Genomic DNA, 24,631 nt, shown 5'->3' with positions numbered 1-24,631 from the left:
AAACAGATATGTCAAGGCGCAAAGGGAAGTGGAAGACATCACCGTGTGGCAGCATACTGTCTGTTCTATAAAAAGACGGAACATGGAGAAAATTTAATATCAGATCTCACCAGGAGATCACTTTAGCCTCAGCAGTTTCGGCTTGTCAGGATCACGCCAACAAACGTGTTAAAACAAATCTCAGCAAATGATTCAGATAATCAATGTGAAATGAGAAAATCGGCTTATAAAGAATGAAAAGAGATTCAAAGATGACATTTGTTTAATGGTACATATTGATTGCCATTACTTATTATTTGTGCGTTTGTGTATGTGATGAAAGCAGGGTGGGATGTGTGAACGGGTGCTGTTGATGCGTCGGTGTATAAAGTTACGCGTGCCACATGTGGGTGATGTTTGGGGCGTCGATGTCATAGGAAGGGTGTAAAAAACCGCAGGACCACCTCTTCCTTCCTTCCAACACAACCCCCCGGTGACAGCTGTCTTGTCACTATGGCAACGAGCGGAACCTATTTGATGCAATGCTTATTTATACTCTTAGTTCAACTTTTCAACTGCCTGGCTTGATCTTACAGTACTTTATGACTCGGGTGACTATCTGATCGTTACACTTATAGACAATAAGGCAATATAACACTTCTAACTAGACTCTAGATTTAATAGAAGTAAAGGAGTAGATTTTAAAATGCAGCGCAGTGTTTACTTTGCTGGTGTCACAGAGGGAAAAGCTTGTTATCTCTCAGATTTTTCACACACCAAAGCCTCTCAGTCTAGCCATGCTACATTAGCTGACATTTCTTTCCTCATCATAGAGGCCGCATTTCTAACTGTCTCTCCAGTTAGAGTCGCACAGACACACCGCACAGATGCTTTGTGTCATAGGTGCAATGAATTATGGTCATTGTAGTTACTAACATACTTCAGCTGTTTGGGAGAATTAAATCTTGATTGTTTGAACTGCACACCGGTGAGAACACACACATTTTAGTTGTCAGGATGTTATTTGTGGACAGTGAACAGTTAGTATTTGGTCTGTGAAGTTTCAGCTCAATCATCCAGGTGGTACGATGTCTGGAGAAATGTACATCCAAATTACTAGACTGAAGTAAAACAACAAAACAAAAAACAGATTCAGTATTTGGTTTGGAATTAAAGACAGCAGTGTTTTTTGACGATAGCTGAAGCTCATCAGTATAATACCCATGGGTGGATCAATGGAAGGGCCTAACGGGTCCCGGCCCAAGGGCTCAGGGGGCCCCTAAGCAAGAGCCTCTGTGTTAAGTCGCTGTTATGAACTATGCATTTATTGTTTCATAGGGGGCCCATCTCTTGCAAAAATCAGGGGATGCCCTTTTTATTGCTGATATAATATTGTTTAGCCTATTATCGTAATTTTTTAAGCAAGAAAAGCTTGTGTTGGCTACAAATGTCCATTCCCATTAGATTAACAGAAACTGGTTGATAGAGGGCGGTGAATTTAGTTACTGTGCTGTTGGTTACCTGGCCTGCTTTTACGCGTTCGTGCCCAGGGGCCCATTGTCTCATAATCCACCTGAAATAATACCGGAAGTTTCATACCAATACCTTAGAGTGGAGAATAAACAGAAACAGTCCTTAAAAAATATTTATTTTTCATTTAGCAAACTATGCTACAGTGCTCACTGGTCATAGGTCAGGGAATTATTAATTTATTAATTAAAAAAACATGTTTGAGACACTAATTGAGGACTGCTTTATTTAATAACTTTAACATCGTAATCATGCTATTTTCAACAATTTATTGTTCTGGATTACTCATCTCATCTAGTGTTACTGTTAAACAGACCAGACCAAGGTTACATCCCATGACTATTATGAACCTGCCCACAGCCTCAAATGCCAGTCGTAAGATAACCTTCCTGCTCCAGCTTCCAGACTGTAGTTGGCAAACAAAGAGGAGACTTTGTTTTACCTCCAAGGCTGAAGTTGCTGCTCATTTCAGCAGCATTTATTCATAGACACACTGAAACCTAAACTGTACATTAACTACCACTTGACAACTATTAATTTCTCCTCTGCTCCGATCGGCAACAGCTGTCTGCTCTTAATGCATCAACCATCACGTTTCTTTCTTTCTTTCTTTCTTTCTTTCTTTCTTTCTTTCTTTCTTTCTTTCTTTCTCTCTTTCTCTCTTTCTCTCTCTCTCTCTCTCTCTCTCTCTCTCTCTCTCTCTCTCCCTCTCTCTCGCTCGACCATACACTACGCCAGTGGTTCTCAAACCTTTTGACATTAAGGACCCCCAAACTGACAGAAATTAGACCACGGACCTCCATTTGATTACATTTTGTCCCAGGGTCCCCACCTGATAGGATTTTTGCTTTTAGATGTTTTATTACAGAAAGTCTATGAAAGCCATGGCCAAAACAGTCATACATTCTGTCATTGTGTTACTTATGGATGGAATTGAAGTGAAAATAAATTATTCCACTTTTTGCTGGGGACCCCCTGGAACCCCCTCAAGGACACCTGGGGGTCCCTGGACCCCACTTTAAGAACCATTGCACTACACTACTCTTATAACATATTCTTCAAACTGTGTCAACACCCTCCAAATATAGGATTGAAACACCATGTTTGAAACACGTATACAGAAAAATATGAACGTATACAGAAACTACGTATGTATTGAGAAAGTGGATCAGATGATTGATCACGAAACATTTTGAAAGAGCAACGGCCAATGGGGAAACTCCAGCTCGACCAATGGTGTAACTTCATCACTGGCCCCCAATTGTCTGCGGTCCAGCCAAAAAGGTTTAGTCCTAAGCCCAAGCCGTGATAACCCTGATGACATCACTATGACGTCACAGTTTTTTTAACAAGCTGAGTGCCCTTCTCGTGACGAGTAAAATAAGTTTAAAAAAAAGTTTAAAAATATTTGAAAAATTTTAACAACATGGAAAGGGAATATCACTCTTTGATTGTGAGTATGCAACCTGTGATGAGGGGTCGCAAGTTGACATTAGAGGTAGATCGATAAATCGGTCAGATCGATATTATCTTATTGCAGATATACCAGCATCAGTGTATATGTCGGCTGGTATCTAAGGGGGAAAAAAGTACATACTTTGTCCACTACAAGTGGATTGTTCAACTGTAAAATGTCCCGCCTGATATGTATCTTGGTCACAATTTAAATTAAAAAAAATGAAAAAATCTGGTCATGTTAAAAAGAATAATATCGACACATACATAATTATCGGATTTTTAAAGCTATAGTGCGTAGTTTCTGACGGCCCCATGATGAATTCTAAGTAATGACAACAAAACTGTCGGCGAGTCCATTGGATACAAGCCTTCCGTGACCGCGCACCCACCACCCCAAAGGTTTTCAATACACAGCATATATCTTTATATTAGTGCTGTCAGTTAAACGCGTTATTAACGGCGTTAACGCATACCCATTTTAACGGCGTACATTTTTTTATCGCGAGATTAACGTTCTTTTTGGCATAGCAAACTTTGTAGTTTTATTCACATGCTGTTGCAACAACTAGTTAACTAACGTTAGAAAAACTACAACACAACACCGGATCTAGCTAGACCGGAAACAAAACAACAGGCACGCCGCAACACACTTGTTTGGGCTTGCGAGCCGGCCAAAGAGTAGTAGGCTAACGTTACGTTTTGAGTGGATGGCGAGCGCGAGACGCCGAAATGGATGCCAATAAGATTCTGAATGGAAAGTTTACTTTTAAAAAGTTGCCAAATGGTTCCATTGACAAGACCAAAGTGATCTGTGTGTTTTGTCGTTGTGAACTGTCGTTGTGATAAGAGTATTAAAATGAGAAAAAATATTTGGACAAAAAGAAATCTAGGGACATTTAGAATAGATAAAAATGTGCGATTAATTGCGAGTTAACTATGACATTAATGTGATTAATCACGATTAAATATTTGAATCGTTTGACAGCACTACTTTATATTTAAGATAAGTCACTGCAAAGCGACAATCTTTGCAGTAGCAATGAATATGTACAGAAATGTGTGTGCATGCCTCTGTTGTTTGCACATTCCCCTACTCCCCCTCGTCCTCCAAAGCGACCAACAGAGACACCTTTGTCCATTTATATCCATCAGTGATCTGACGTGCAGCTATGTGTAAACTCCAAAAACCTTTAATTCTGTGATTCAGAAGCCTCCTCAGTCTTGCCTTCCACAGTCATCAGTCTGCCGCTGCCGTTAATGTCTTTCAGCGAGAATTTATGTCTACATCCATGCCTCTCTCCTTCTGTCTGCTACTCGAGCCATTAGAGAATTCCCCACCAAAGGTTCTCGGGAACGCCTTGCATCAGAGCCACACTAATGAAAGGCATTATACATTACAAAGTGTTTGATTTAAGGATGATTTACAGTCCTTTTCCTCAGCAGAGGGGAATGAAACCCTTCCTAGAGATAAGCTCCGAATCCATCTGCAATATTCTAAGGACATCAAAGGGTTCAAATTGTGCATAGGATTCATCGGCGGTGTAAGAACCACAAGGAAAGGTTTCTATCAGATGTGAAATTTCCATAACAGAGTGAGAGGTATGTGAGTTATTGTGATTCCAGAATCAATAGCAGCTTTCATGATATGCAGCCGCGCATGCACACACTGCATGTGTAGGTGCTTAGAGGTTGTGTCACTGATGTGGTGCTTATACAAACATCACTTCTGTCTGTATATGCAGACAGATATGCCAAATGTTCTTGCACTAGAGCAGATAACCTCTTTGCATTTCTGCACCGCATGTACATTTCCCTTGCGCTGCAATGCCTAACAGTAAACAGAAAAAGCATACTTTGTCATTACTTTTGCTGATGAAGAAGAAACTTTTTTTAATTTAGTTAAGAAACAGAGTAAAATATTCATGATTTTCACCCAGCCTGCCAGTTTTAATAATTGGCAGGATGTGGTTTGCCACCTACACCAACCCCTAATACCTGACAGCTTGTAACCAGCAGCATTTAATTACAGCTGACAACTGATAATCCATTTCTCAGCACTGATGGATCATTGGTTTTTAGTTTTTTCTTCTTCCTCGCCCCCCGTTTTTTTATTCTTTCATAATTTTGTTTTTGTCTCGATGTTTGACGCAGAGCTGTTTGGGGCTATAAGATGAGATAATTTAATGTGAATTGCTTTTAAGAATCTCTTGGAACCCATCCACGGGTGTGAGTTGTCACAGGGTTGAGTTTCTAGATTGCCTACAAAGGATTCAGGAGACTTGATCTAAATTTATAAGGACACAGCTGCAGTAACTCTCACTTTGATGGCCGTCTTGGTGGCTATCATTTGTCGTCCATATGGCATGTTTGTGTGTGATATGCTCCTCCTGTACAGCATGTACCGAAGGAGATTTTTCTTTCTTTTTTCCTTCTAAGTGCTGCTGCACAGAAAAAATTAAAGCATAGTGGGTTTTTTTGCTCAAAAAAGATAATTCTATTTGCAGATACCATGTTTGTATGAATAAAAAAGCATTACAGTACATGCTGGTAGGTGTAAATAAATTGGTTTATTTGGTAATAATATTGAAGAATTTATTCCTGCATTATTTATAGTTGTCAACACTGGTCTATAAAAAAGAGAGGACAATTCTGTTTAGTCCCTGGTTCAGAGGCGAAATAAAGTGGGCTGAAACAAATAGCATCCAATTGTTTTACTCACAGATATGAATGTTTTTCTTGCATCGCCTCGAGCAAGAGCAGTTATTAACATGAGTCATTTTCATACTTGTAATAATGAATGCCTGACTGCATAGCATATGCATTCATTTTGAACAGTAACAGTCAGAGGACTGACCTGACATTGAGTTTATTTATAAATATTTATTTATAAATACATGCAGGCGTGAATGTGATTTAGATATTAGACCAAGAAGAATGTGTGTAACATATATTACCCCTTTAATGGTCTTCTCAAGATCACATTTTGACCTGTGATATTTTGTTGGAAAGTGAGTCAACCTAATAAAATATTCCTTGCATTTAGTTTAAGTATGTTAACATGTATGTAAAAATAATTATTCCCAGGGTACACCGCAGTTTTCAGAAAGAAAGAAATGTGCATTAATGGTGAAGGTAGCATTGCTACTAATTCTGTACAAAACCTGAAAATTGTCTAGGAACACAACGTTTTCTGATTATAAACTGTCAATATGATAAGTTTGTTATTTCATTGTGTATTTGTTGTCTTTATAATATATATTAAGACTTTATCAAATGGAATACAGTCCCTACTGAGGTAATACAGGGTGATACTCAGGGTGTGATTTGCCGGGGGGGATGCGTTGGATTTCCCCCTTTCTGGTCTACATATCCCTGCCTCTGCTGAATTATTTTGATCCCTGTTGGGGACAAAATGTCGCACCCTGGTGATACTGATAACATTGATAATATAGTTTCAATAAAGCCAAATTTATCCACAAGTTGTGAATGTGCCCAAAGTGAAGTGTATAGGACTTACTTATAAGGGAACGAGCCAGCGATGGCTTATTGAAAATCACCCAAAAAAATATTTGTTTTTGTTTCAATATGACTATTATTGTTAAATGACTATTATTATTTTCTATTCTACTTTAAAAAAAAAACTTTGTTTCATTCTTTATTTCTTGAGTTTAATATATGGCTCCAAAAAATAGATGTGTAACTGTAACAATAAAAGGGCATTTCCACTCTTTCATAGAAGCCGATAATTTAAAAAAAAAAACTGTGTGCCAGTTAATTTTTTTGTTTATTGCCCAAAGGAACTATGATAGCCGTTGTTATTTTCCTGCATCAGACTGTTATTTGACTAAATGTATGTTATAGATAGATGCTGGGAGAGAGAGTAGTAGACAATGATTTGTTCCAAAGAAATCACTTCCGAAAAGAAAACATTTCCCTAAGAGGTTGCCAAGCTCTTGCCAAATAAGCACTTACTGTACTTAAAGAGATAAATGACACAAAACCGCAGCCAAACATAAAAAAAAATCTGAATCAAGTTGATTTTCTCCAGTTCACTCACACTGTTGCTCGGCCTTTTAAGAAAGATTGATGCCTCCATGTAAATAAATCTAAGACAGAGTGAAAAGCGATGCAAATACAAGGCTTTCCTTAAGCTGATACCATAGTTCTTATACTGCATGCACACAATTTGCAGCTTCAGTTAACACCTAATCAGCCAGTGAGATCGGATGAACATCACCAAGCAAACTAATCTTGAATATCTTCTTGTTGTCCTCAGGTGATTCAGACCATCAGTGCAGTGGATAAGGACGAACCTCTGAGCGGTCACCGCTTTTATTTCGCCCTGGCTGCACCTGTTGCCGGCAACCTCAACTTCACCCTGCGAGATAACAAAGGTCTGTGTTATTCCTCACAATTACCTGGTGTTACTGTTATTTTGTGATTATCTGTAGTTAAAATGTATTCTTTTTTTATCTGCAATTTTTTTTTAAAGCACTGAATTCTGTTTTATCAAAAAAATACATTAGAAGATATTACAAGTAAAATGTCAAATATTTTTCTGCTGTCAGTAATGTAAGTTGGCTTATCTGAATAATATATATTATATGAAGCTTTTCTGAGTTAGGCAAATCAAATTGATATCTTCCAAAATAATACATAATGCATACATTTATGCACCAAACGAGAACTGTGGATTTTGTCTCCTATCATTAAATTTAAACCTCAGTAAGGGTGGGATCTTTAAATTGGCCAGTGTCAACAGAAGGAATGTTTACGACAAGAAACCGTGAGGATATTTGCTGAATATGACCATAAAAATGTATTGAATTAGAATCACAGACTCCACCTTTAAATTTAACTTGCTGCAGAAACCCTAGAGTCAGTCAACCATTTAAACTTAACTACTGAACATCTATGTCCTTGTCAAAGCTCCACGTGTCAGATCAACCGGTTGCATTCAGCTTATAAATTAAATAACTCCATTGAGAAAATTGCCAAGGGGCCATCGGAGTCTGTAAAGGGTGTTGGTCAAGCTAGGTACGGTCTATTTGCTGCCTACTTCCTTTGAATTGAGCCTGGCAGCAATGCAATTGACACTTTGGCCATTGCTCACTCTGGCTCTCTATACCTGCCCTGCATCTGGACATAATCTACTCTGCAATCTGACTCTGGAGAAAAGTACAGAGTAACTGGTGCCCTGCAGCGTGCCTAGCCGTGCCAAATGAAACCATAATTCTGCCATGACAATGCCTTCGCTATCCTTTTTTTGTAATTGTTCATCAAAATTGAATGAAAAAACAAACTTCCTTCTGCAACTGGAGCACATATGAGATTTGTGCCACAATCCACCACAGCAGGGTCTCCATGTACTATATCACAGAATAACGTTAGCCTTAACACAGAGGCTGAAAACTGCCTTTGTATCATAATGATTTGCTTACCACCTACACGCAAAGCAGTGGGCGGATGAAGAAAAGGAGCTGCTCATGTAGGAAAACTTTGCACATAGCTTTGAAACCACATCAGAATTGTGCCCGACTTCATCATAAAAACGTGTAGAGCTGATACAGGTAAATGTATGTTGAGTGTTTTGTTTGAGCTTGGCTAAGGCTGCCATGTTACATCTCAGAGGTAGCAGCAGCCACGTTGTGCCACAGTAGTTCATGTGAGTGCAGCCCTGTGTTACATGATGAACTGGATGTTTAATGGTAACCTCTAAGCAGATTAAGAGCAATTTGGCTGGAAGAGAGTTGAGAGTTTTGTTAAAGAAAGGTTCTTTGTGAACATACAATGTTTACCTTGGTTTCAATATGTCGAGATTACATATATATCAGGGGTGTAATGGTTAGTAAAAGTCACAAGTTTGGTTTATACCCCTTTTTAGGAGTCATGGTTCGGTGCAAGATCAGTAGAGCTGAAAAAACAAACAAATGCATTAAAAATAATACTAAATAAAACGTGTGCATTAGGAGGAGTGTTTCAGTTCCATCTTGGCTATATTTAAAGAATGAAAGAAAAACGTGCTCTGGTTTATTGGCATTTCTTTAATAGACCAATCACAATTTGTCATGGGCGGCGCTAAGCACCTGACAGAGCCACAGTGGTGGAACGTGTATGTTCAAAAGTTGTCGTGCAACAGAAAACTCAGATTGGACAGATAGTCTAGCTAGCTGTCTGGATTTACCCTGCAGAGATCTGAGCTGAAAAGAGTGAAATCCGGCAGAATTTCCGACGGCAACGGAGCAATCCCGGAATTGAAACGTTGTGGATATAGACTACAGTGGGACTGACTTGCACACTGATCCGCTTGGTGTTTTAACCTCAGTACATGTTGCTAACGGCTAAAAGTTTTGCATGCTTGTGAACTCTGGTTCCACATTACGTGCATCATTCTAAATACCGTGTAATCTGCGTGCAGCTGTGTGCACCGGGCCGTGACCCCTGTACTGTGACGGTTCGGTACGAATACAGGAACCGTTACAGCCCTATTTTAAACCCATCACTGTTGTCACCAACCAACTATGTGTTTTTTCCTAACCCGTTAGAACATTTTTGTTGATTTGTCTAATGTGGCGTTTACAAGAGAACCCATCTCTATTTTCATTTTTAGCGTGTTCTTAGATTCAAAGAGCAATCTGAACATTATTCCAAAAAACAAAGGAGTTGTCCTTCAAGGCGAAATGTACATTTCAAGTGTGACGGCTCAATTTCAAAGTGCATTTCAATCTATTAAAGTATTTATCATAAAAGGCTCTTTTTTTTTTTGCTGGTGTAATAATATATTGTTCTCCTCTGGCTGCCTCTTTCTCTCTCATAACGCTAAGGAAAATAAGATTTCATATACGATTTTTTTCCACCAAACCAAAGCTGTTATTAGCCAACAGGTGGTCAAGACCGGGAGAGGCGCCGCAGTGTGCCATATAATGAATTGTGTTAATGACACCATCTGTTGGCATTCCTGCTTGTAATACTGTAAAATCATTTCAAACTGCACAGCAATCATTACACAATAGAAGCTAAGCCTCCTGCCAGTCATGTATATATATATATATATATATATATATATATATATATATATATATATATATATATATATATATGCAGTTCATTGTTCATTTGAAACCAATAAACAAGCAAATTAAACACAGCTTGCCAGGCTACTTTCTTAAAAGTCTGACCGATGTATGTTGTTACTCTACTTTGCAGACAACACAGCCTCCATACTGACGAAGCGAGGTGGTTTCAGGAGACGGGAGCAAGCTGTGTATCGGTTGCCGGTGTTGATTGTGGACAGCGGAAGTCCTGCCCTCAGCAGCACAAACACACTCTCAGTGCGAGTGTGTGACTGTGACTCTGACGGCGTGGCCTTGTCTTGTGGAGCTGTGGCCTACACCGCGACTGGCCTGAGCACCGGCGCCCTCTTGGCTATTTTAGGCTGCATCATCACACTTCTGGGTAAGATCTATACGACCTCAGTGTCAGAGGTAACAATTACTGTATAGGTGTTTTTTTTTATGTAGCTGAAGAGGTTAGTGTAAAGCTCAGAGTGATCATTATTGTAGAGGTGATCTTTTCACAGTTCCACTAACCCTGTCAGATATTAAGACATTTTATTCAACTATTTAATTGTAGTTACTCATCAATATAACTTGATTTGATTTTGAAAACTGACCTCAGTTCAGTATAATGCCTTAATTTGCATTTAATGTCAATACAATTACAGCATATTGGTAGATGGCAGCAGCACATAATCAGTAATTAGCAACAAGCTAAAAGCTAAGACATCTAGTAGATCTGCAGTATAGCAATAAAACAACCAGTAGTATCAGCAGCTATTAGCTACTGATGTTGCAAAACACACAAATTCCACCTGAAAGAGCCAAGACATCGACTGTCGATGTAGATATTACTTAGGGGTGTGAATCTTCACTGGTCTCACGGTTTGATTCGACTACAATTATCCTATCAATGATTCAAATTGATTCAATATCACGATGTGTCACGATGCGTCACGTCCTCAATATTATTATATATTGCTACACATGGTTTTCATCGACAAATTCAAGGCGTCAGATATATATGAACTCCCCTTTTGATTCTATCTGCTCTTGAAAAATACACTTCCTGATTGTAGCGTAGTCTGAACGCAGCAGACAACAGACAAAAGGCAAAAACAAAAAAAGCATTGACCGGAAAATCAACAAGTAACATCAATTAGGGAATAATCTATTATGGTCTGTCACTGCATCGATGCAGAATCGTCCAGGTCCACATCGCGATGCATCAATGGGGGCAGAATCTTCAAGAACCAACCCAGTGTTACTTATAACTTCTCTGGACCTTCCCATTGACTTAAAGTGCTCATATTATGCTCATTTTCAGGTTCATAATTGTATTTAGAGATTGTACCAGAACAGGTTTACATGGTTTAATTTTCCAAAAACACCATATTTTTGTTGTACTGCACATTGCTGCAGCTCCTCTTTTCACCCCGTGTGTTGAGCTTTCTGTTTTAGCTACAGAGTGAGGCATTGCACTTGTGTTGGGAGTCGCACATGCACAGTAGCTAGATAATATGAGGTATGAGTATGAGGGCGTGCCATGTTAGCAGCTAAGCAAGCATTAGAACGTGTTTTACAAAGTGACGCCATTTGTCACGGAAGTAAAGGCTAGACTACAACAGAGCTGTTTGGAGCAGTTTGTGAACAGTGTTTTCTGTTGGAGATGGTAAGTCCCTTTGGGGTGGACTTTGGGCTTTTTCACTTTGTAAACCTATAACGTGCACAAAAAAAGATATATAGCACAATAAAGGAAAGGGAAAAAGCCCAAAAGCATAATATGAGCACTTTAAAAGGAAAGACAAAACAGACACAATACCCTCCTTTCCAATATCTCAAAATGATATAATAATGACAAGAATAACAAATGTACAAATATTCCAGCCACTCTCTATTTTTGAATATTAGGCTATGAAATAAAACAGAATATGAATGAAATCAGATGATGCTATAGCCTGATATGTTAAGATCAGATTATCATTATTTCTTGGAGGAATGAGTCTGGGATAATAACCCTTACATTCTCTCCAATAAAATTCAGACTACTCTTTTTTCAGCAGAAAGAAAAAATACAAGCCCTCGTCTTTCTCTGACCCATAATAATGATGATTGTACAGTCCCTAAGCAAATCAAAAGAACGGGCAGGGCTTTAATATCTTAAATAGACTAGCATTACTTTCGAGTTGTCTGTCTGAAGTAGTTCGCAGGCTTCGTTGCAGCTGGAATATATTTAAGCCAACAATCTTTACAGTTCAGGATTTAAGTTCAGACTTAAGATAGATAGATGTCAGATATAGAGTGCTGCACTACCTCAGTATTACCAACCCATTCAGACTCATCTTCGCTATTATGCATTTTGCAGGCGGGTGAATGTGTGAGGAAAGCTTTGCCAAAAACAGAGTTGCATGTAGAGGTCTTGCACATGTCAAACCTGGAGGGAGATATCTTCCCGTCATATTTCCTCTTTGGTAGATGCATGTGACGGAGGTCAGCCAGCTCTGAATAGTAGCCTGGATGTTCACAAGTAAAATACCACTGAAATCCTGCCAACAGGATCAATTAACTAGAGTTGGCATACTGGGTTTTGGAGGAGTATTTTCATTTTTGCCTGAGTGTTTATCTGGACCCAGTAGATAATACGAATATATTCTATGGGTCTGATGGAATACGTGGTCACCCAAGGCTTTTACCTTGACTTTATTGAAGATATTTAATTTGGTTTGACAAATGAAAGAGATTTGTCAGACTGGCTGTGATGGCATTACTCTAAAAAATATTTGTATATGAATAAAAATTAAAAAAAATTTAACCCTTTTTTGCCAGTTATGATTATGTGTCATTTATGTGACCCTGCTCCTCTTGCGTTTGAGCACACTATACTGAAAAATACAGTGTAATTTCATTGAGAGGAATGCAGTGCCTGAAGGAAGGCAGCCTGAGTCAGTGATTAGAGTTTAGATTTTAAATCATTTTCCCTCCTAAAAGGAGCTCTCATTGGGCCTTCCCCCAGATACTTTTCAGTGTATTTTATATATAGTAGTAGTATATATAGTATTTCATGGAGGTCATAGAGAGAAGTGCTGTATGGAATACTGCATTTCAAGGACAGGCACTCCTCTACTTCTGTTGTCTAGTGTAACACCAAGATGTAAGCAAAGAGACTTGTAAATGAGAATTCATTAACATAACCTTAAAGATAATGCAGCACTGAGCCGTCACATCCTGGCTGCATTATTGCTCATAAAACCTACAGACAAAGCGTCGTAGTTTAACGCTTAGGTGATCTTCATTGAAAGCTGAAGAGGATCTAAACGGCATAACCGAAATGAGTTCTTTGACGGGGTCAACTTTGCTTTTTAATCCAGCCCTCTTGAAGTTTGCCCTCCTTGTGTTGCAACAGAGAATACTTTTCTTGGTAAATGAAAACTTCAGAAGAGCAACAGGGGGAAATACAGTATGTGGCGCTACAACCCTGAACTCAGCATCGCTAATGAAAGCTGGCTCTATTCTGCACGGCATGGCCTGAGGCCACAGGCTTAGAACTAATGGCCTCCAGTTTAATATACCTCCAAGTCGCCTGTGTGTGTGTGTGTGTGTGTGTGTGTGTGTGTGTGTGTGTGTGTGTGTGTGTATGTGTGTGTGTGTGTGTGTTCTTGTTTATCTAAATTCGTGGGGTCCAAAAACCAGGAGTCCAGTGTACTTGTGGGGTCCCGACAGCTTTGTGGGGCCAATATGCTGGACCCCACAAGTTTAAAGGTCTGTTTGAGGGTTAAGACTTGGTTTTAGGATTAGGGTTAGAATTAGGTTATGGTTAGGGTGAGGGTAAGGGTTAAGGTTAAGCATTTAGTTGTGATGGTTAAGGTTAGGGTAAGGGGCTAGGGAATGCATTATGTCAATGATGGGTCCCCACAAAGATAGTGAGACGCACTATGTGTGTGTGTGTGTGTGTGTGTGTGTGTGTGTGTGTGTGTGTGTGTGTGTGTGTGTGTGTGTGTGTGTGTGTGTGTGTGTGTGTGTGTGTGTGTGTGCGTGCGTGCGTCCGTGCATGCATGCGTGTCCTTAGTTGTCCCCATCAGTCTGTTTTGCTCAATTGGATCAGCCTCTTTCCTTCTTTTCTCTGTTTCCTCTTTGTGCATATCCCTCCCCACTCCCTTCTTCCCTTGTATTAACAGCCCATGTGTGATCCTTTATTCTGATCTTCCTTGATGCTCTTCCATCAAGACCTCTTTCAATCTGTAGGTAGCAATTGAGGCTGTGATTGCATGTGATTGTGTTGTTTTGGATAACTCACAAGCCCGAATAAGACCCAAGCTGCTGTCGTCCTCAGATGCTGTCTTAAATAATGATGGAGTATTCAGATCTTTTACTGAAGTAAAAGTAGTAATACTTCAGTATAAACATACTTTGTTACATGTAAAATGCATGCATTCCAAATCTTACTTAAGTAAAAGTATTACCATCAAAATATACTTAAAGTAAAAGTACTCAGATACACAATGGCTCATTTCAGAAAAACATATATTATATTACTGGATTCTAATTAGTGATACATTAATGTTTTCATCTCGTTAATGTTACAGCTGGTAAAGCTAGAGCTAATTTCAACTACTTTACATACAGTACTTCTGGGTATCTTACCATGTAATTTTATATTGTAGGTTATAAATTGATTTATATTCTGCAAAGTAACTAAAGCTTTCAAGTACATATAGGGAAGCACACATACATAGCATACAAGCATAAATAGCATATAGGGAAGTACATACAGTATCTGCCTCTAAAATGTTGAAAATAGAAAAGTAAAAATTACCTCAAAATTGAACACACTCCTAATCTGCTTCTTTTTCTCCTCCATCACACACTCTTACCTGCCTCAATGATTCTAGTTACCTGTCGCCAGTCTAATAACTACAATACAATGGTGCGAGTGGAGAGCGCTTCAGAGCGCCACAGGATTCGTCAGTTGTGTCTAGGAGCTTCAATCACAACAGTTGATTCAAAGTGCCTTTAATCCACACAGAGCTGAATGCACATTAGCGTTGGCTCTACGTACTCATAAACTAAGTGGTCATTAATCATAAGTTGATATTTTTAGATTTAATTACAGAGCTTGTCCTCTGCTCCTCGCAGAAATATTTCTGAAAATGCAACGGTACAACTGCTTTTTGTTTTGTTTTTGTAAATGTCATTTAAAACCTTTTTTAATGATACTGTCACTTTTGGATGATGCATCAGAACCACTGAGACGATCATTATCTTGTTAAGATCCAGTGCCTGTTTCCCCCAAGAACAGGTCAGGTATGGTTCAATCCTCCAGAGGGCCAATTAGGACATTACGTAGCACTCCAAATCTCCAGACAGTTATTTCTGTCTGAGTATTGCGTATCTGCCTCATTCTATAAATCTTCATGTCCATTCATCTGTCTTTTATTTTACCGTCTGTCTCCCGTGTTAGCCCCTCTGTCTGTGTCTCTATTTATGTGTCTGTATTCAGACGGCGGACAATTTCTTTTTCTAGATCTGATCTTTAAGCTCCACTGTGCACATTGTAAGCTGCACATTTGTGTGTTTAAACAGTGTAATTATTTGATATCACACTGGTTGACATGCTAAAAATAAAAGAAGAAAAGGTAATCAGCCCTTTTTTTTTTACTTAGCGACTCAATTACAAGAGTTGTCTTCATAATGACAGCCTGGCAAAAGCTAAAAAGACGTGTGTTAGGGAATTTGGAGGAAAAAATGTTAACAGCTTGCAGCAGGATACATAGAACAAAACAAAAACTAAAAACAAGACAGTAAAGAAGCACAAGCACATAATCTGGACAGATACACAGTGTGACAGATAACATCAGCAACAACAAAGAAACCATAAAATATGTTTGAGTCATGCAGCAAACATACACAGCAGCACTGATAAAGATGCCAACAACTTGGAGCATTTGTGTTTGAGGATTCTGATTGTTTTTCTGCCCTTCATCAAGTTGCGGTGCATAATGCATTTTGTTGTAATGTCATCCATGCAGAAGAGTGATATCTGTCATGTTGATGAGGTCGCATGAGAGCTCTTCACGTGTCTAGACACCTCTTATTTCCTGCCGGCTCTCTTCCATGCTTCTTTTTTTTTGTTTAATGATTTTTCAGTGACGTAAAACAAAGTCAAGAGGTAACATTTCAAGAGTCAAAACAGTGTCAAGTACAAGTTTCAAGTAGAAAAATAAAGATAAGAAAAAAATATATATAAATAAAATGAAATCAGATAAGGAATAATAGTAATAGTTTAAATAGTAAAAAATTACAACAACAAAAAACCAAGAACAAATACACAGAACAAAACAAAAACACAAAATGGTCACCCACTGCTAAATAAAAGCCCAATATGTTCACTTACACAGAGATAAAAAAAAATTACAAATTCACACAAGAAAAAAATCACAATTAGTAGACGATCAGGGTAGCTACTCTGGAAAAAATCAATCCCTCAACATGTGCAAAAAATGGACCCCAAGTTTTATTAAACTTTGCAAGAGAACCATGTATCGAGCACCTAACTTTCTCCAACTTCACAAACTGAAGGATGTCCCTGATCCAAGACGAGTGAGAAGGCGGCGCAGGAGACTTCCACCTCAATAAACTCAAACGTCTAGCCAATAAGGAGACAAAGGCTACAAAGTCAGCTTTATATTTAGGAAGCTGCAAAGTCTTCCATGCTTCTTATTCTCTGTTCTCGTAGTTACAATTTTATGTCACTAAGTCAGTATCTAGAGCTAAAACAATTGTCACTCGCAACTATTTATATAATCAATTCATTGTTTAAGTCATTTATAAAGGGAACAAAACCCCACATATTTCTTGGTTCCACCTTTTCAATGTGAGCATTGGCTGCTTTTCTCTGTTTTATGTCACTGTAAAGTTAATGTCTTTGGACTGTTGGTGGGACAAATCAAGCAATTTGAAGATATCACATTGACATTCTACAGACCAAACAATGAATTTATGGCTTTATAACATCAGAGTATATTCAAGTTTTTTTTCTTGTAAATGTGTTAGTTTATTCTCTTAAATGTACCTCTTCAATCTCAGATAATATTTGAGTTTTTGATTTCTTGTAAATTTACAACTTTAATCTCTTAAATTCTGAATTTATTCTTGGAATATTACCCCCCACCCCCGCTTCTGTTTTTTTTTTTTTTTTTTAACCTACAATGGCCCTCATACACCGTCAAACACACAAAGTGTTTTAGAAAGGGAACAAAAATGTGGGGTGTTCTAATTTAACGTCTGCTAGCTACTATGACCCATAAGCTAGTGACAGTGAAGACAGGGATTTTGATAAGAAAAATACTCAAAACTATAAATTTTTTACTTGGCATTACACGACGTAAATGAACCAGTACTACAAGGCTGGCTGACCAACTAACTTGCTGTTCCCATCACTGAGTTTGAATTAGACTAGACGGTAGTGGTAAAAAAAAGTGGTTTGAGTCTTCCTAAATTGGCAACATGATTGCAGATAACTTCCATAATTTATATTAAAAAAAACATTCGGTCCAGCTTTGTGTAAAAGTTGGCCATGAATAACCCCATGCTGTTTTTAAATGTACAGCAAATACTGAACAGCTGGTTAATTAATCTCCCATTAAATTAAGCTGTTAATCAGAACGTAGTCTATATCCACAACGTTCCACTTCCGGGATTGCTCTGATGCTAGCGGTAATTACGCCGTATGTCCCTCTTTCAGCCGGATATTCATTACCTTCCACTTTCTTTGTGTTGGAATTTTAAACTCCGGTGGATTTATGGTTAACTGCTCGTCAGATCTCCTCCACAGCGCTGTGCTGGAAGGTCTGGCAATGCGAGACTAATCAGAACCTAACTGTGGCAGGATGCTCTGTTCAGTCAGATAGAAGACTGAAGATAGAAGCGTTCTGAATGGCCTTAAGAAACAATTGACTGTTCACTAATTTCTCAATAACAATCAGTTGACAAGTTATTGGTATCAATAGTTTGATTGAGCACACCTAATTATTGTGGGACATCCTTTTCAACCTCGGCGACCACTGCTTTAAAGCTCCTGAAAACTTTAGTATTTCTTATGACATTAAATAGGAATGACTAAGTATGCAAAAATCAAATGTTAGAAAAGTATATATATATCTTCTTAAATAGTGTTTATTTAGAGTTAAACAGTGAATAGATTCAGATGTTATTGACAGTGCCCTGGCAACATAAGCAACAATTAAACTGTCATTATATTTGGATTTAAATGTTGCTAAATCCTGACTGATTGAAGTACGTGACATTACCTTGTACCAACTGAGTTTCAATGCATAACAGAGTATTTTTTTTACAGTGTGGTATTAGTACTTTTACTTAAGTAAAGGATCTGAATACATCCTCCCCCACTGTAACCAAATAACATAGCCACAACTGTTGCAGAAAAGTTTAAAAATAAATCCTCTTTTCTTTTCAGACAGTTGCTGATTGATACCTCTCTTAGAAATTGCACTGCAGCACAGAGACACAAAATGAGTGGATAATCAGTCCCAGTTTCACCAGAATCACACAGCATGGAGAGAGAAAAAAAATACTCTAATGAGAAAGTGCATTCAATGATGCATGTAAGAAAAGGGCAGCACAGAAAACTCACCTTGTTCAGTATCGATTGGGCCGGTTAAATCTTTTAAACAATTCAATTACAGCAAAAAGCCTTTGTAACACTAAATTGATCTCCCTCGCTTCTGTTTTTCATTTAGTGTACATCATCAGTAAATGTGTTATGAAGAGTTGTATCAGGGTTTTGTGTCTTTGCTTAGCTGTCTGGGCTGGAAATCATTTCTTAAAGGACCCTTGGTACCTGACACAAACTCACTATTTGTATGCCCGGCCATCCACCTGCTCATCCTAGTAGGACGTGATTGGATGTTGGCCCGCTTCCAGTCTGTGACGCATCGTGGCTGTCTTCGAGGCATTAAACCCTAAAGAGCTTTGCTGGAAAGCACTGAGAATATTCTATTTCAATGTGCCACTTTGTAATTCCCTTTGGAGAAGCCCTACTGAATTGAATAAAAGAAAGACTCGAGTTCCTGAAATTAAAGGAAACAATCTTCCACAGAAATGTTTGCCGTTCTGTCTTAAAGCACTAAGAAAAAATGTCACAGTTATTAGCAGTGGTTGTTAGAGTGGAGGGCCCATTCCAAGTATTTTGACAAAAAATGCTGCATGGTACCAGCAGTCACCAAATAGCCAACAGGAAGCTATCCATTCATCTCCTGCAGCCTTTCCATGTGACACTTCCCTCCCTTCCATCTCTTCCATTTGCTCCCTTATTAGAGGTTGTGAAGTGGTGTTTGAATTCGGTTCCTGGGCCTCTTTCTCGGCTGCCTGCAGGAGCTCGACGTTGAGGAGAAAAAGAAATATGGGCCCATGGAGCGATATTTCATTGGCACCAGCTTGACATTGATGGATAGAAGATCATTAGCCATTTGCCAGTTTGCTTGGGCGTAGAGTTATTTTCAGCAATAATGTATGGGAGAGGGAACAGGGGCTGGAGGAAGGCTTCTGGTAAGATCTCAGAGGGACAGAGATTCCAGTTTGGTGGTGTTTTGTACTAGAAGTCTAGAAGAAGAGTGTAGGTGGTGGAAACCACAGAGGGACACAATATATTACATTGCAGGTTTAGTTTTGTGAACTCTAATTGGATTCATAGTGCAGTGGTTGTTCCGTCACAGCCCTGCCAAATGAGTTCAAATACCCCGTTCACTGACACCGCCGTCATGTTTCAAATTAGTTTTTTTAAATTTGATTTTAAACATGATATTATTTATCGCTGACAATTACGTAAAAGTGGATATTGTTAACCTTCAATAATATACATACAATTTAACTGTCGACCAGTATCATTTGGAGAGATTGAAGCTGGATGTTTTAACCAATTATCCATTACTTTCAGCAGTACCCCCTGGTGTACAAGCACCCCTGGTTGGGAATCAATTTCACACTGTATTCAGCAAGTCACATATCCCTGCATCTTTCCAGCTGACTGGCACAGAAAATATGCACGTTGTCAGTCAATATTGACTCCAACATCTCTTCTCCCTTTCTCTGCAGTGATGGTTCTGCTAATTGTGACTATGCGTCGGAGGAGGAAGGAGCCTCTGATTCTTGAGGAGGAGAGGGACATCAGAGAGAACATTGTCCGCTACGACGACGAGGGTGGGGGAGAGGAGGACACAGAGGCCTTCGACATGGTTGCTCTCCGCAACCTAAACGTCATCAGAGATCCCAACGTTAGGCGAGACGTCACACCAGATACTCCCACCTTCTTTCATTACCCATCAACTACCCGCCCGTCCTATAAATCCCTACCAGACAACGTGGTGTTTCGAGAGTTTATTTGGGAGCGACTTAAGGATGCTGATGTGGACCCGTCAGCTCCCCCGTATGACTCTCTGCAGACATATGCTTTTGAAGGCAGCGGCTCTGTTGCAGAGTCACTAAGCTCTTTGGAGTCACTAAGTACAGACTCAGATCAGAACTATGACTATCTCAGCAACTGGGGACCACGCTTCAAAAAGCTGGCTGACCTGTATGGCAACAGTGACGGCACCAGTGTCTTCTCATAGCCCCTAAATGTCTCTCTTAACATTTCTCAGACTTACGGAAAAAAATAAAAAATAAGAGTAATTTATTGTCAGAGAAAATGATTTTGTCTGCCTTAGTGCATCAGAGGAAATAAATTCAAAGACAACACAAGAGAGATTGAAAAAAAACAACACTTTGACTTCAAAAGGTTTTTGGTTTGTTTACCTCCTAGTGTGGATTTTTTAAAAGCGTGACATGGTGAGTTTTGACACAGACTTCAAAAGTGGCTTGACTGAGGAGGAGACCTTGTGTGCAAAAGACATTAAAGGTTTCAGATTTTGGGCTCCAGTCCAAACATTGACTGCAGAATGCATACATATTGAAGCATTTTTACGGTGAGGCACCTGTCCTTTCATTCCAGTGATGGGCGCGGGCCCAGCACTCTTGCTTTGATGCATTCCTTTGTGCTATCTTTGTGCTGAAAAAAAAAAAAATACCTTTCTCATGAAATGCTGTGTCCCCTGACGGCTAATCACAATTTCTGTGTTTTTGTTTTAATTTTTTTGGTTGGGGATCAGGGTGATGAGAATCTGTTTTTCATAAACATTTTTCACATTATTCATGGTCTCATATCTCTCAACACATATGAAAAGTGCAGCTGCACTCATGATGAACAAGTAGTTGATGTGCTAAGGAAGTGATGTGAAGACAATAAGTTTTGCAAATAATAAAAAGAATGACACGTCAGTTTGTTGCTCCGCTGGGTGAAACAGGAGTATAGTAAGTATAATTTCTCTTATTCTCCTAACAATACATTTTGCAGATGTTGCAATGTAGTGTTTGTCAGAGTCTGTTTTTCTTCCACCTTTCTATTGACAAGTCCAATGTATGATTTCTGAGCTATAAAATGTCAGGATTTGGTTGTTCTGCTTTTGTACGAGGCGGGGGGTCCTGGGATCGTCTGCTACATGAGGAAGCTTTGTTGAAGGATCAGTCCTTGTTGTGCTTGATTCATGCCTTTTAGACTCTAGAAAAATAATTTGTTTCTGAAGTGACAGTCCTTAACTGGGTGAAGTTTGTAAGTAAATGGATTTTGCTTCTGTAGTTTGCAGAGTCCAGCATACAGTATAGTGCCATTCAGAAATGAAATCAATAATGTCCATGGTTTGTTTGTTAATTGATGTTGAAAGGACACACTGTATGATAATTTGTTTTTCCAGCTTAAACAAATGATGTTACAATTGGGTGTTGACATGTACAACCAATATGTATTACTATTTATTTCGAAGAGGCAGAATTGTGCAAATGATGTTTTTATCCTTTTTGCTGAAAATAAAATTGACAGTTCAGTTCCTTAAAAGACAGAAGGGATTTCTTTCAGTCCATCTGAACATAGGGTAAATAAAGATTATTGCTGATAATAAATTACAACCACTACTAACAAAAATAATCAATGATTAAAATAAAAATGGTGCCTTGCTCTGTGCATTTGGGGAGCTCAAGGAACCAGAGAGCGGGAGGGAAGGGGATTTTTTTCTTTCATATCTTTTTGATAAGGCTTTTGTAGTTGAAATCGAGACGCTCCACAGAGGCATGTGTTATGACTGCAAGGCTCACCGTCGGCCATCTGAGGAGCTTTACAAGTTAGCCAGGCCTTCGTCATGCAGTCAAAGGAAGCATGAAAAATGATAGTATAGTATGCTGAAAAAGTCAGTATATTTTGTCGAAACAAATCATAGTATAATAGGTCATAAAAGGTCATAAAAAATTCATTGTATAGTATGTCGAAAAAAGTCATAAAAACGTCATAGTACAGTGTCAAAAAGGTTATAAAGAAGTAAGTGTATGTTATGTTGTAAAAAAGTCATGAAAACATAATAGTATAGTATGTCAAAAAAGTCATAGTATAGTATATCGAGAGAAAAAAAAGTAATAGTATAGGATGGTAGAAAAGTCACAAAAAGTTAAAGTATAGTATTTTCAAAAAAAGTCATAAAAACATAGTATGTCAAAAAAGTCATGAAAAAGTAATAGTATAGTATGTTGAAAAAAGTCGGAAGAACGTCATAGTATAGTATGTTGAAAGAAGTCATAAAAAAGTAATGGCATAGTATGTCGAAAGAGAGTCCTAAAAACTCATAGTATAGTATGCTGAAAAAAGTAATAGTATAGTATGTTGAAAAAAGTAATAGTATAGTATGTTGAAAAAAGTCGAAAAAAGTAATGAAAACGTCATAGTATAGTATGTCGAAGAATGGCATAGTATGTTGAAAAAAGTCATAGTATAGTATGTCAGAAAAAGTCATAGTATAGTATGTCGGAAAATGTCAGAAAAAGTCATAGTTTGTCAAAAAAGTCATTAAAATTCATATAATAGTATGTCGAAAAAAGTCAAAGTAGTATGCCAAAATAAATTCATAAAAAAAGTCCTTATGTCAAAAAAATGTCATATTATAGTAAATCGAAAAAAGTGAAAAAAATAAGTCTGGTATAGTATGTCAACAAAAGTCATAGTACAGTATGTCGAAAAAGTCCTAAAAAGTCATAGTATAGTATATCAAAGAAAAAGTCATAGTATAGTATGTCGAAAAAAGTAAATAAAAGTCATAGTATTTCAAAAAAGTCATAAAAAAGTCATAGTATAGTATTTCGAAAAAATTTCATATTATAGTATGTCGAAAAAAGTTAAAAAAATAAGTCTGGTATAGTATGTCAAAAAAAGTCAAAGTACAATATGTCGAAAAAGTATGTCAGTATGTCGAAAAAGTCCTAAAAAAGTCAAAGTATAGTATGTCGAAAAAAGTCAAAAAAAGTCATAGTATAGTATGTTGGAAAATGTCATAGCATAGTAAGTTTGAAAAATGTAAAAGAAAAGTCATAGTATAGTATGTTGGAAAATGTCATAGCATAGTAAGTTTGAAAAAAGTAAAAGAAAAGTCATATAATAGTATGTCGAATAACATCATAGTGTAAGTATGGCGAAAAAAAGCACAAAAAAAGTCATAGTATAGTATGTCAAAAAAAGTCATAGTATAGTATATCGGAAAAAAAAAGTCATAGTTTAGTATGTCTAAAAAAGTCATAGTATAGTATGTCGAAAAAAGTCATAGTATAGTATGTCGAAAAAAAGTACAAAAAACGATAGTATAGTATGTCGAAAAAAGTTTAAAAAAAAGTCATAGTATGTTGAAAAAGTCATAAAAAAGTAATAGTATAGTATGTCGAAAAAAGTAAAAAAAAAAAGTCTAGTATAGCATGTCAAAAAAAGTCAAAAAAGTCCTAGTATGTCGAAAAAGTCCTAGTATAGTATGTCGAAAAAGTACAAAAAAAGTCATAGTATAGTATGTCGAAAAAAAGCACAAAAAAAGTCACAGTATAGTATGCCGAAAAAAGTCATAGTATAGTATATCAAAGAAAAAGTCATAGTATAGTATGTCGAAAAAGTTTAAAAAAAGTAATAGTATAGTATGTCGAAAAAAGGCAAAAAAAAGTCATAGTATAGTATGTCGAAATAAAGTCATAGTATAGTATGTCAAAAAAAAGTCATAAAAAAGAATGTCATAGTCATAGTATGTTGAAAAAAAAGTCATAGTATAGTATGTCAGAAAAAAGTCATAGTATAGTATGTCGGAAAAAGTCAAAAAAGAGACATAGTGTAGTATGTCAAAAAAAAGTCATTAAAAAAGTCATAGTATAGTATGTCGAAAAAAGTCAAAGTAGTATGTCAAAAAAAATTCATAAAAAAAGTCATAGAAAAAATGTCATATTATAGTATGTTGAAAAAAAGTCAAAAAAATAAGTCATAGTATAGTATGTCGAAAAAAAGTCATAGTACAGTATGTCGAAAAAAGTCATAAAAAAGTCATAGTATAGTATGTCGAAAAAGTCAAAAAAAGTCATAGTATAGTATGTCGAAAAAAAGTCATAGTCATAGTATGTCGAAAAAAAGTCATAAAAAGTCATAGTATAGTATGTCGAAAAAAAGTCATAGTATAGTATGTCGAAAAAAAGTCATAAAAAAGTCA

At 37.6% G+C, this 24,631-nt stretch overlaps 1 protein-coding gene across 3 annotated transcripts in view; it reads left to right on the top strand.

Annotated features, from left to right (window-relative positions):
- Positions 1-21,894, top strand: part of LOC144537043 (cadherin-7) — an 88,858-nt gene extending 66,964 nt beyond the window's left edge. For 2 of the 3 annotated variants that reach the window (XM_078280457.1, XM_078280458.1), the window contains 3 exons: positions 7,244-7,361; positions 10,174-10,422; positions 20,133-21,894. In XM_078280457.1, the coding sequence (XP_078136583.1) occupies positions 7,244-7,361; positions 10,174-10,422; positions 20,133-20,647 (882 nt within the window). In that variant the 3' untranslated portion in view covers positions 20,648-21,894. Of the gene's footprint in view, positions 1-7,243; positions 7,397-8,347; positions 8,388-10,173; positions 10,423-20,132 lie in introns of all 3 variants that reach the window. The other variant, XM_078280456.1, reaches the window with a different exon arrangement.
- The last annotated feature ends 2,737 nt before the right edge of the window (positions 21,895-24,631 follow it).

The sequence above is a fragment of the Sander vitreus genome, chromosome 22, assembly GCF_031162955.1.
Source record: "Sander vitreus isolate 19-12246 chromosome 22, sanVit1, whole genome shotgun sequence".
Taxonomy (NCBI): Eukaryota; Metazoa; Chordata; class Actinopteri; order Perciformes; family Percidae; genus Sander; species Sander vitreus.
Note: the sequence above shows the minus strand (reverse complement) of the source record. Positions and strands in the feature narration are given on the sequence as shown.